We start from the raw sequence: 13,698 nt of genomic DNA, 5'->3' as shown, positions 1-13,698 counted from the left end.
GGGAGACGTTTTAGGGTGATTAAAACTAGGACAAATAAATTTAAAGAGAACTTCTTTCCCAGAGCTATTAAGACTATCAATGCAGGAATTAAATGAAACAGGCCACATAGTCTTATTTTATTGTGTTGTTTAGTTTTTATTATGAAGACACTTTTTATACTCTGATTATACAGGGAATTATATATATATGTGTGCGCAGCCTATTGCATTAGGGTGTGCACCCCAAACCTCCAAAACATATGCGTTTGACATATTTCACCACTCTCCATCCTGAAACAATGAGGGGAAGGGGGGCGCAAGGGAGCACATGGGGGACCCAGGCAACAGAAATGGAACAGAGAAAGGAGGGGTGCCATATATTAGTACCAATCCCCTATATGTTTCTCCTGTGGCAGCTGAATGTTGACAAAAGAGGAGGAGAAGTCTACTTTCAGCTGCTGCAGGAGGAAAATACAGATCAGTTCCTCTAAATTCCACCCCCCACCACCTCTCATGTCCAGGTTCTGAGGTTCAGCAAGGAAGGATTGTGCTTTACATATCACCTGACCACCTTTAACCACCAGGATTAGGATGGGCACGGCTATGATATAAATAAATATATATATATATATATATATATATATATATATAGATAGATAGATAGATAGATAGATAGATAGATAGATAGATAGATAGAGGTGTGTATATGTGTGTATGTGTGTGTGGTTGATAATTGTGGTGTGTGGAGTAGATATGTAATTTCATTGTGAATTTATTTTCTGCAATTACAATAAATCTTATCGTATCTATCTAATTGATTGATGTTTAAATTAAAGTAAAATAATACTAAAGCCCTCAACTTGACTAAATTGTGTAGCATATACACCCCAATAGCATAGTTTATGAGATTCCTTTTTCACATTACCTCACTACATCGATTTGATAAAATGTCAAAACAGAGTTGACAAAAACACTTTAAAATAACAACATGGTGACTGGAAAGAATGTGAGCAGCTTAGCTAGGCTGCAATTTAGGAGGGAGAGATGAGGCAGGTTTAATCTTGAAATTATTTGAGAGACAATAGCCAGAAATATCATATCAGGTTTTGTACATACTGTACAATAAAAATTTGATTTATTAATTGAGAGATAATATCGCCAAGAGCAACAGAATAAGCTGCAAACTTTTGATGCACAAAGCAAGAATTTCCCTGCAGTTAATATTAGAAATTTGGCTGCTGTGATCCAGCTGCTGAAACATAGTGTGGTACTTTCACATTGCATGGGCACTGCAATAGGCTGAAAACTATGAGGCACAAAGCAAAATTTACCCGGCAGCAAATTTTAGAAATTTAACAGCTGAAGTCCAGCTGCTGAAATACTGAGTGGCACCTTATACAGTGCTAAAACATTGGATTGTGTGGTGTGGCACTAGAATAGGCCAGAAAAAAATGTTAGGATTTTTTTTTTTTGAGGAGGGACAGATAACAATTAAAATTCTAGTCTGTAGTATCAGCAACAGGGATTTTGCAGTCATTGAGAGTGCAAGACTGGTTCATTTTGATGAGAGGGAGCCAGTTTACACTGTTGTGTGAGGGCTGAGTGCAATCAGAACACCTGTGTTGCATATTTCTTAGGGATCAGTGACTCACAAAGTGATGAACTCAGAATAACGGCACCAATGACAGCCTACATATTTTCTCACAACAAATTTCCTATATAATAAATTTGGTCATTACAATGAGATTGTACAATCTGTTGTACAATCTCATTTAGGTATACGAAGACTATATAATATGAGGACCAATTTAAACAACACTCCATTTAATGTTTAACCAGTCAGGCAAATCCTAAGTATACATAAAAGATTGTATTACTAAAGAAAAATGTACACTTATACTGCGTACACACGGTCGGAATTTGCGGCAACAAATGTTCGATGTCAGCTTGTTGTCGGAAACTCCGACCCTGTGTATGCTCCATCGGACATTTGCTGTCGGAATTTCTGACAACAAATGTTTGAGCTGGTTCTCAATTTTTCTGACAACAAAAGTTCTGTATGCAATTCCGACGCACAAAAATCCTACGCATGCTCGGAATCAATTTGACGCATGCTCGGAATCATTGAACTTAATTTTTCTCAGCTCATTGTAGTGTTGTACATCACCGTGTTCTTGGTGTTTGGAATTTCCGACAACATTTGTGTGACCGTGTGTATGCAAGACAAGTTTGAGCCAACATTCCGTCGGAAAAAAATCCATGGTTTTGTTGTCGGAATGTCCGATCATGTGTATGCGGCATAAGATTGTACCATGTGTGGCCATCTTTATATTATACAGTAGTGAGCATTATGCAAGGTGGAGTAAATGTGTTGACTGAGCAGGTCTCATCATTCCTTTACGTGGGTCTGTTTAACTGTCATGTGCTAATTTACTTAGTACATTGCCATTTCAATGCATTATTAAAGTCTTAAATCTTGTTTAAAGTTTTAGAAAGTGTCGAGGTGGGTTATCATTATCAACCCTGTGACTTTTGTTTTAGTTTTCTGTGCAAAAAAAGTGGTTTCACCACTGTGGATATTCACCCTCTCTATTTAATACTACTGTTATCAAAAGTGAGGAAAAAAGTATTCCGCAAGGTGCTTCTGTAGCAACTCTAAGGTGCTTCTCTTCTTTAGTTCTCCTGACTATTCCTCAATGATGTGATGGATGTATGCAATGATATTACGTTTGGTTTTGTACCATGTGATTTTCTACTACTTTTTTGAAAATGAATAAAAATGATTAAAACAGAAAGTGTGGGAAAAAATCCCACATTTTGAGTTGCCACGGAAAGAGGAAAATCTACTGAGGATATTTGTTTCAATTCCAACTAAGGCTTCATTCACACTAATGCTTTTTTTTTATGCATTTTGCATTTTGCAGAAATGTAGGGACATTTTTTAACATGGTTTCCTATGGAACATGTTCACATCAATGCTTTTTTGTGCCTCTGCGTTTTTGGAAAGGGTCAGGGACTGTTTTCCCTGCAAAAAGCAGCGTTTTGCATGCAATAGAATTCAATGGACCTGCATCAAAAACGCAAGTGCCGCGATTTTGCCGTGATTTTGCCGCGATTTGCGTTTTTTTTTACCTGTTTATAGCTGGTTGTTAAAGGAAATATAAAAAAATAAAATTTACTGGCAAAAAAAACAAACAAAAATCACGGTAAAAACGAACGTCAAAAAACGCAGCAAGCACCGCAAAAACCATTGCAAAAACGCTCAAAAGCAACATGCATAGGTGTGAATCGAGCCTTAGGAGAGAGTTTCCTTCACTTTGGAGGCATTTAATCTCAATTTCTGACGTGTTGTCAAGACAGGAAGTAAAAGAAAACCCCCTAAGCTGAATACAGACAGGAAAAATAACAGGGGTTAACCCCAACTTATGTATCCAAAACTAAAAATAAAAGTGTTGCCTTTAATTATACCTTAAGTCAGCTAATAGGTATATGTGTGGAGGTGGATTCAATTTGTAGTAAGTATGTGTCCAGTATGATTTCTGTGCTTTTATTCCCCTTATATTGTTTCAGCAGAATATGCATTAATGTTTATTGTAGCTTGTAGGTGGATTTACTCAATATTGTATGGATTTCAATTTAATGTAAGACGTGCTATGATTATAATAACTTTTCACCTGAAACACAATTTTATCTTCATTTTTTGAATCAAATGTATATCTATAATTTATTTATATGTTTGCAATACAGATAGGCATTTACAACGTCAAACATGTCTCTGAGTGGCAGTTTAATGCTACATGTTATCAAAGCCTAATTCTCTTATGCACTTCCCTAACTGATTAAAACACAATGGGATTGGGTGCTTGCTACTCTGGGGTTGTAGTCAACTAGCAACATACACAACTATAAAAATGCCTGCATAGGAATAACAACATTGGATGAATTACCTAGACAATTGAAAAGAACCACTGCTTTCAGAAGTATTCTACATAATATCTTTATTATTGTTTCTTGAAGTTGATACCATGCAGATAGGAATTGCCAATGTACTATGCAGTGAATTTTTGTTGCTATATATGCATCTGGGTATATATTAGAAAGTTCTATTATGCAACCCTATCTCTTCGCTAATAAAATCAGAGAACATAGTTTTAGTAAAGGTCAGTTCAATTACTCTTCCACCAGACAAGCATTTTTGGAATTCATAAAATAATAATTGTAATTTTAAAGAAAAATGTATTTTCCATTGTCAGGAGACATGCAAGGAGCAACATTTCTTCCTTTCTAAAGTATCAGAAGCAGAAGGAACTTACATTTCAAAATTCAGAACATTTGACACTAAAATGTTAATGACATGCTGGATAGATAAAGCTAAAATGGAAAATAAGTTGTATCATTTTGGACGTTTTTACAGCCTATTTTGATGTCTAACATTTCCTGTCTGTACCTGAACATTCAAGCTTTTAATCCAACTTCAGGCATAAATTAATCTAAAATCTTTGTTCTTGTTGAAAATACATCTACTGGGATTTTCTATCCACTTTAGCTTTATAGTATGGTTTGTAGCCTCCGGAAATTGATTGGAATTGTGTCATACAATGATTTGTTCTGCAAATATAGACTTTAAATGGAACAATTCAATGTATGGCAAAATTCTTGCATTCCGAAGAACAAAAGGCTTTCTGTTCATAGGTGCTAGGAAACTGCCTTTATTTAAAAAGAAGGTTTGATGTAAGGATGGATAACATTTTTAAACTTTTGATGTTTTTTTTTTTTGTTTTGTTTTGTGATCTTCCCCAGTACATAACTTTACAGACATCATAAGATCTTTTGGTGATTTCCATTATCCTTTAGATGTTCGACAGGTTTTCCTCCCCACAGCTCTTAGTCCTAGATTCCTACATTACCACTTCTCAGTAGACTTGCACCTACAGCATTGCTAGTGCAGCATTAGAGAGACAATTGGGTTGATTTACTAAAGGCAAAGCTGATTTTTCATTTTGGAATTTTCCCCATAACTAAATGAGGCAAAGCTCTGAGGATTTCCATTATCCAGACATATGTATAGTATGCTCCTAGGCTAAGGATGATAGGTAAAGTTAGTGTGGCTTGCTCTGTAGCCAGAGGAGCTGTGATCTGATGTTTTGGTCTGTTCTGTCTCCACAATCTGGGCATTTGATTTATTCCCCCTGAGTCTGCTGAGAATTTTCCAGAGCTCAGGGTGAGGAAATTCAAATACTCAGGCGGGACTATACCGGATAGAGCCCATGGCCTTGCTTTGGTTGGAATTTGTGAGTAAAGCCCAATCTCCTGAGCTGCAGTTTATCTAAGGTCCCCAGCTGTGAATGTTAAAAACTGCTCCAGTGTGCCTAGTGTGCTATTCTATCATTGGATCTTCAGCTGTAAGATCCCAGACTGGTTCCGTCTGCTCCCAATAACTGCCCAAACCTAGCTTGTGGTCGTCAGCTGCAGGAAACGTAAATGGTTCCATTCTACTTTCATGTTCTGCCCATGCTCCAACATTCTCCTGGTCTACAGCTGGAAGTGAAGGACTGTTGCTACTACCTAGTGGATAGGTGCCTCTGCTAATTCTGTGCTTAAAGCGTTTGTTAATCCCCCCAAAAAAAAATAGATTCTGGTCCCTTAAAGTAGATTACACAGGACAGTGCTATGTAATCTGCCCCCCTCTAAACTGTAAAAAAATAAATAAAATAAACCTACCACTTCCTGTATGCCCCTTTCTAAACAGACCACGATAACCAGGGCAGCTTCACCCTGATCACCATGGTCAAAGTGCCTCCCTCCGTGATAGGCTGCCTGCTTTCTGCTCTCCTCTCTTCCCCCTCACCCCTCTCCTTCCCCCCTGTCAGCACCCTCTTTGTCTGTCATATTAAACTTGTCACTGCCAGCCCCTCTATTAAAGGCTGGTATAGCATACTGTGCAAGTTGTATTTAAAAACGAGCACTGTAAATACTGAATTTCAGCTGTCTTCATCTGTGACTTACAGCCGCTTTCCAGCTCCAATGGGTGGCTTCTGCAGAGGAGACTAGTGGCCATGTGATCTCCCTCTGACATCAGAGGGAGATCACGGTGCCTCCCGCAGAAGACATCTATCAGAGCTGGAAAGCGGCTGCGAGTTATGTGACCGGACTGGAAGATAGCTGATATTCAGTATTTACACTACTCATTTTTAAATACAATTTACACAGTGTGCTATGCCAGCCTCTAATAGAGGGGCTGGCATAATCTTTTAATATTGCCTTAACAACCACTTTAATATTCTAGTCCACAGCTGGGAGTGAAAGACTGTTTTGCTGCACTAACTTAGGAGAAGAACCTGTGAAATCCAGCAGTTCTTTCAGGGGTGAGCACTATATGTGCAAGAAAAAATGCATTTTTTTTAAATTTGGGTATACTTTGCAAAATTAAACTTCACTCATTCACTAAGCTCTAGGAAAAAATCCCTTGGAAAGTGAAACTTCCCTTTAATAAATCAACTTCAATGTATTTAGACATGTCTTAGTAAAATACATTATTAAAATAACATGTTCCACTTCATATGATGGGACTTTTGAGTTTATGAGCACTAGGGATGAGGTTCGGATTCACTGCTACCATGTGCTTATGGTGAATTATGTGGATTTAAGATTTGCAGTCCCTCAGACATTAATGTGCAGATGCCTCCAAAATAATCTTTTGAAATGATAATGAATTTTATGACCATCAGGCTTAGAAGGCCTTTTGGTTAAGCCAGCCCACTCACTGTAAACGGGGAGCACAGAGCAACCAAAAAGTCAGTAAATTGAAACTGTTGCAGGGAAAGCATAGGCAAAGCAGACAAACTGCATAGGAAGAACTTAGGACTGTTTTGTTTTTTTCTTTTTATTGTCTTTCATTTTATTGTTATTATTATTATAATTATTATTATTATACAGGATTTATATAGTACCAACAATTTGAAATGCCTGCACCGGGGGGAGGAAAGGGATACAAGGGACTGTTTGGGTGAACGCATCAATGGATCCATGGACAGGTGAGTGTGTGTTTATTAAAAGTCAACAGCTACACTTTGTGTAGCTGCTGACTTTAAATAAACACAAAAACTACTGGAGCTCTGCTTTAATTTGTGTAGTAAATTCCCAGTATGCGCTGTTTGTCTCTATTAAATTTGGGGTCTAGCCTGTATAAGCTGTAGTCACTTAATTCTTAATGAGAGCTTGATAAAAAATGGCCAGCAGCTGGACAGTTTAAACATTGCATCAGCAATAACAGGTACAGCTACATCAAACTAATTGATAGTTTCTGTCTGCCAGTCAGATAAGAGGGTCTGTTGCCTTTTGATGAAAAAGAATGTGTTGCAAGTGTTGCTGAGACTGTCCATGAAAATCCTACTGTTCTGTAATAATGCATACAGCTGTTATGCCGCGTACACAACCGTTTTTCATGATGAGAAAAATGCCATTCTTTGAATTGGTTGTTAAAAATGGTCGTGTGTAGGCTCCAGAGCATTTTTCTCGACGTGAAAAATGGGTATTAAAAATTTAGAACATGCTCTATTTTTTCTCATCGTTTTTCACGTCATTGTCTTTCTCGTAGTGAAAAACGGTTGTGTGTATGCTTTAACGACGGGGAAAAAAATGTGCATGCTCAGAAGCAAGTTAAGAGAAGGGCAATTTGCATAATCAGCCCAAAGGGTGGCGCCATTCGAATGGAACTTCGCCTTTATAGTGCCGTCGTAAGTGCCGTACGTCACCGCGCTTTGCTCAAGCATTTTTTTTCACGATCGTGTGTATGCAAGGCAGGCTTGGCAAGAATCACATCGAGAAAAACTTCGTTTTTTTCCATGACATGAAAAATGGTCGTGTGTACGCGGCTTAAGGCATCTACCAAGCATGTTATTTAAGAGCCCTCAAAGTCACATGAAAAGACCATTTCCCCACTGTATTATTTTTATTTAAATAAATGTTTATAATTGTACATGTTCCCTATGGCAGTGACCAGCTTCCTGAGACTTTTTGAGAGTAGTTTGCCTATTAGCCCTAAAATAGCTAGAGTTTAACAAGATTTGCCTCCTACAGACCAGTGGGATTCCCCTCTAAGTTTAGGTTCAATGAATCTTGAATAAGATTCGCTAAAACCTTGGCATATCGAACCTGGGCAGATTCGCCAACCACTATGAGCCCCAGCTCCAAGCTCAACAGCAATATATCATATGCCCCTGGACAAAGTAATCTCTTACAAAACTCGTAGGGCACTGACGTCACCTTGTGCGTTACAGTTCGTTTCTCCAGAAGGATGGGTTTGTCTGATTGTGCGCCGGCCGGCACATCAGACGTCAGGCTTTTATTGACGCTACCATTGTAAGTGCAATAATTTGTTTTTTTAAATACATTTAAAAGGTTTTACACTATTGGAGCTTTATGTTTTATATGCATAACGTGTATCCACCCATCAGTCTGAATGGCTATGAGGCGATCTGAAGAGTTATGAGTGTGTTCGCTGAATATTGTAATTAAGCTGTGCTTATATTACAAGTTTTCCTTGATCCTCTGTAACGGGGATCACGGTCATCTGGTAAGAAGTGATTTCTTCTAATTTGGTGGTGGATTCCACACAATTTTTTCATTAGCGTTTGGAGACACCATCGCACTCACAGTGGACTTCATTGTTTACGTTTTGAGCACTGGTGGATGTTATATTGATTTATATGCTTAAATTATTCATATGATCTACTTATGATTTACACATTTGTTGAACACTGGTGGACTATATATTGATTCAGAATTTATTTAGCGAATCACAATTAGGATTTCATAGGTTTAGTGCAATTCTATTTTTCTTCCAAATTACTTTACTGTGTTAATGTTATCCAGGAGAATTGCAGCTTCGGACAAAGTTTTGGGAACAATTTTGTATTTCATTTTTAGCTTTTAACTTTTTTTCATAGTGCAGTTTCTTACCTTTTTTTCTATATATAATATAAGTGGAGAGGAGGCCACATACAGTTGAAAATGTGCTACTTAGGTATATTAGGGTGTGAGGAGGTGCAGTTTGGTGCAGCAGCAGTAAACACACATAGTTTGGTTGCAGAGAGCAAAACTTGTAGGAATGCAGAATCCAGTAGTTCACAACATACCCGATTGGAAGGCACCTGACAAGGAACACTCACAGCAATATCAGCAATGTGTAGTAGACCAGGCCTCAGATGTTCTGACAGCCTCTGTCTTGAGGGGTAGAATTCAGCCTGGCTGGTCTGAGCGTAAGGCTGCATTCACACCTAGGCGTAGGCAATAGCGGCGTTTTTATCGGCGTTTTTTTCTGCGTTTTTTTCGCGCGTATATGCGCGTTTGCGCGCGTTTGCGCGCGTTTGCATACAGCGTCTTCCGACGTTTTTGTACCTCGTCGTTTTTCATATAATCCAATAGGAAAAATTATCATCCCTGACATCACTTGTTGCTATCCTAGGATTTTTTTTTTCCTCTTCCTGTGTTAATATACCTCTTCCGGGTCATCATTGTGCTTCCGACTCCACACTGAGAAAATGAGCGACGATGAGATGGCATGTATGCTGGCAGCAGCCACCGCCACCTCGTATATGCTATACCAGGGACAGAGGAGAAGGAAGAGGGCACGGAGATACTGGATCCACCCTGTTATTGCCGGTCGGGAAGAGACAGGCCAATTTTGGGTCCTTTATAATGATCTCCGAGAGCACGAGGAGAAATTTCTGGACTACACCAGGATGTCAATTAAAAGGTTAGTAAAAAGTATCTGTATTCATTCTTTTTGACATTGTACCTTTCCATGTCCACTAAAAACCCCATTTATTTTTATTAACAGCTTCGATGAGTTGCTTGAACTGCTCAGCGGTAGATTACAGAGGATGGACACCTTTTTCCGCAATTCCATACCCCCTGTGGAGCGACTTATCATCACACTGAGGTAAGGTTAAAAATCTTTGTCAAATTTATTGTGCTGATATTTTTTTTTTTTTAAATTTTCCAAAATGATGCTCTAGTGCCCATAAAAAAAAATAAAAAAAAATGTAGAAAACCCAAAAGAAAGCTACCGTATTTGCCGGGGTATAAGACCACTGTGTGTAAGACGACCCCCTAATTTTACATCCAAAATGTTGGTTTTGTGATATACTCACCGTATAAGACTACCCCCTTCCAACTATTCATGACTCGCCTCACGGTGCCACCATTACATTCCAGACTGTGCCCCATTACATGCCAGACTGTGCCCCATTACATTCCAGACTGTGCCCCATTACATTCCAGACTGTGCCCCATTACATGCCAGATTGAGCACCATTACATGCCAGACTGTGCCCCATTACATGCCAGATTGTGCCCCATTACATGCCAGACCTGCCCCATTACATGCCAGACTGTGCCCCATTACATGCCAGATTGAGCCCCATTACATGACAGACTGTGACCCATTACATGCCAGACTGTGCCCCATTACATGCCAGATTGAGCCCCATTACATGACAGACTGTGCCCCATTACATGCCATATTGTGCCCCATTACATGCCAGACCTGCCCCATTGCATGTCCAGACCGGCCCCTTTACATGATCAGACCGTGCCCTTACCTTTGCGAATCGTGGCCGTACGTTTCTTCAAAAGCCGTGCCTCCTACATCTTCTGTTCCGTGATAGGCGGAACATTCAGCGTCCTATGAGGCACTGTGTTCAGTGTTCGTCCATCACGGAGGCCCTCTCGTCCGAGGACGAGAGGGCCTCCATGATAGGCGGACACCAAACGCACCAAACACTATTGCATACATTACCCAATACTAATATATTTGTATATGCATCTAATATTAAAAAACACACGTTTTAGAAGGTCCAATTTTTTTTATTTTTTTATACAGAATATTAAAAACTATATTCATCAAATTTGTGTTTTTTTATTTTTGTCAACAAAAAGAAATCAAGCAAACGTTGCTCATAGAACAGTTTATTAAAGATTTTGGAAACTTTTAGGGGATTCCCCTGTGTCATCCACTGACATGCCAGCATGTATTGATTGGTCAAAACGTGACCGTTTGGAACTAGACGTACTAGCATGCGTCCAACGGGAAGGTGGTGTTGCTGGTGGTGGTGGTGGTGTTGGTGTAGGTTGGGGATTGTAAGGTGGGAGTGTAGGCAGGTGTGGGTAATCAGAATAAGTCGATGTCGTCCGAGAAGGGTAATAAGTAGGAGGTTGTGTCGGCAGATGAAGTGTTTGGGAAGTCGGAGGATGGTAGGCAGAAGGTGTCGTCTGTGGGTGTGTGTAAGGTGAAAGTGTTTGGGTAGTCTGAGGAGGGTAGGTAGAAGTTTGCGTCTGCAGGTGCGTAAAATCAGGAACTGTTGTGGAAGTATGAGTAGTGTATGCAGAAGGTGGTGTTGGTAGATGAGGGTGGGTAGAAAGTGTTGTCGTCTGAGTCGGGTAAGGTGGTGTGGGTTGAGGTAGGTGGCTGGGAAAAGGTGGTGCTGTGAAGTGAGGAAGTGGTGGTGCTGACATGTTGCGGGGGGTGAGTAGCATAAGGACCATAGGGTGGTGGTGGTTCTGGGGATTGGTATGGTTCCTCGGGTGGTATGAATGTGGCAATGTACCGTATGGTACCTGCCAACATATCGGCTTGTAGCCTTTTCGGAACCCTGTCCATCAGCTCCCCCAGACATTTGGCAGACATGTGTCCGTATGAACGGTTAGTACCCATTCTCTCTTTCATGTCTGCCATTATCTCTAACATTAGTTTCACATTGGGGTCTGGATCCGGAGCCTTCCTTCTGATCCCTCTCGCAGCTACACGCGGTAACGGCCTTGGTGTGGACTCCTCCTCTCCCACAGGTGTTGCCGTCGTTGATTGTGAAGAAGTGGCCAACTGGCTTTCCGGCTCCAGACCCGCCAGTGCCTGATCGGCAGAATTTATGCTGCAGCTATCCATCCCGACAGGGGCGGTTGGAGCTGCTTCCTCCCAGCTGTTTTCAGTGCTGAAAATATAAATGAGTTATTATAGCTTACGTATACCAATTTCGTTTACTGTCCTTAGTACAGATAATAGTTTACCTCGCCAAAGTCAATGAAGGTCTAAGGAATTCCAATTCCTTCGCATGGATATATTCCTTCGGGGCACATGCCGACGATCCACTTCTGGTATTCCTTATTATTCTCATATAGCGTGTATAGGCGTCACGAATACTCTTCCACTTATTTTTTATCATTTTAACTGTCAAAAACAAAATAAAATAATATATATTATTGTCTTTGTAGGTATTTATCGACTGGACAGTCTCTAGGAAGTCTACATTATGCCTTCCGTATAGGCAAGTCTACAGCGAGTTACATCATACGTGACACCTGCTCTGCTATATGGGAGGTTCTCCATGAAGTAGTTTTCAAGAAACCTACTGCACAGGAATGGGCACAGATTGCGGAGGTATTCTGGCAACGCTGCAACTTTCCCAATTGTGTCGGAGCAATAGATGGGAAGCACATTAGGATTGTAAAGCCCATGACAAGTGGAAGCGAATTCTTCAACTACAAGAAATACTTCTCATTTGTATTGATGGCTGTGGCTGATGCAAACTATTGTTTTACATACATAGACATTGGGTCATATGGCAGCAGCGCGGACTCAACTATCTTTGGGAACTCTTCCTTTGGTCAAATGCTGCGAACAGATGGTCTTGACCTACCAGAATGCAGTCCACTACCAGGCACAAATGGCCCTCCCCTACCCAGTGTATTTGTGGGTGATGAGGCCTTTTCTTTGGGGACAAATCTCCTACGGCCTTATTCGGGTCATAGTTTAACACAGGAGAGGAGCGTATTCAACTACCGCCTAACCAGAGCACGGCGAGTAGTTGAATGCGCTTTTGGTATACTTGCCAATAAGTGGCGGCTCCTGCACACTCCCATTGTGTTAAACATGCAGAATGCCGTCACTGCTGTCAAAGCTGCGTGTGCCTTGCACAACTTTGTGAGGCAGCGCGATGGCTTTGATTTTGAAGAGCCGGTTGCTGAGACTCTGGAAAGAGCTCAGTGGACTGGTGTCCGTGGGAACAGGCAGGGTTCATATGTCCGCGATCAGTATGCGGCATATTTCATGTCTCCTGCAGGACAGGTACCATGGCAGCTGGATTCTATTTAATTATTAACATTATTATTTTTTTGTGAATATGCTGTTGTGATAAAATAAAAATATTTGATTTATGTATTAAGAAGTCTCATGTTTATTTTATTTTTATATTTTTTTAACTTTTGGTGCATTATCCCTATGATGTCAAATTCGGGGTCAGAGTGTCAGGATGGGAAGAACAACTCACGGGTCCTGCATCAGTGGGAACATTAGGGTTGGTGGTTACTAGGAAGGGGAGTATCTCCCCAATGGGGCACTGTACTGTATTATTCACTGATAACAATGATGGTATACTAATCCTCCTAGGTGGAATAGTATACCATCATTGTTATCAGTGAATACTACAGTACAGTGCCCCATTGTTGTTGTCAATGGGGGGGATAGTGCGTCATGACATTGGAAGGTGTTGTGTCCAAAGGGCCGGACAAAGGCTAGCAAACGGCCAAATCTGGCACTCGTGCAGCAGCATAGGTGCTTACAAAAGGTGGTGGCAATAGATATTTTATTTAACCACTTCAAGACGGCCATCAGCACATATACGGCCACAGGGTGTTTCTACTTCTGTGGTGGTCCGTATTTGT

General features: G+C 40.4%; 1 protein-coding gene across 1 annotated transcript; it reads left to right on the top strand.

Moving 5' to 3' along the window:
* The first annotated feature begins 9,399 nt into the window (after positions 1–9,399).
* On the top strand, positions 9,400–13,164 carry LOC120940940 (protein ALP1-like). Its single transcript, XM_040354101.1, has 3 exons — positions 9,400–9,736; positions 9,821–9,922; positions 12,250–13,164. The coding sequence occupies exons 1-3, from the start codon at positions 9,522–9,524 to the stop codon at positions 13,127–13,129; spliced, it is 1,197 nt and encodes a 398-aa protein (XP_040210035.1). The 5' UTR covers positions 9,400–9,521; the 3' UTR covers positions 13,130–13,164.
* Positions 13,165–13,698: the final 534 nt, after the last annotated feature.

This window comes from Rana temporaria, chromosome 5 (assembly GCF_905171775.1).
Source record: "Rana temporaria chromosome 5, aRanTem1.1, whole genome shotgun sequence".
NCBI classification, from domain to species: domain Eukaryota; kingdom Metazoa; phylum Chordata; class Amphibia; order Anura; family Ranidae; genus Rana; species Rana temporaria.
Note: the sequence above shows the minus strand (reverse complement) of the source record. Positions and strands in the feature narration are given on the sequence as shown.

Coding starts and splice junctions, on each gene's coding strand:
- LOC120940940 (XM_040354101.1), top strand. CDS start 9,522: ATGAGCGACGATGAGATGGCATGTATGCTGGCAGCAGCCACCGCCACC. Junction 9,737..9,820: donor ACCAGGATGTCAATTAAAAG/GTTAGTAAAAAG, acceptor TTTTATTAACAG/CTTCGATGAGTTGCTTGAAC. Junction 9,923..12,249: donor CGACTTATCATCACACTGAG/GTAAGGTTAAAA, acceptor TTGTCTTTGTAG/GTATTTATCGACTGGACAGT.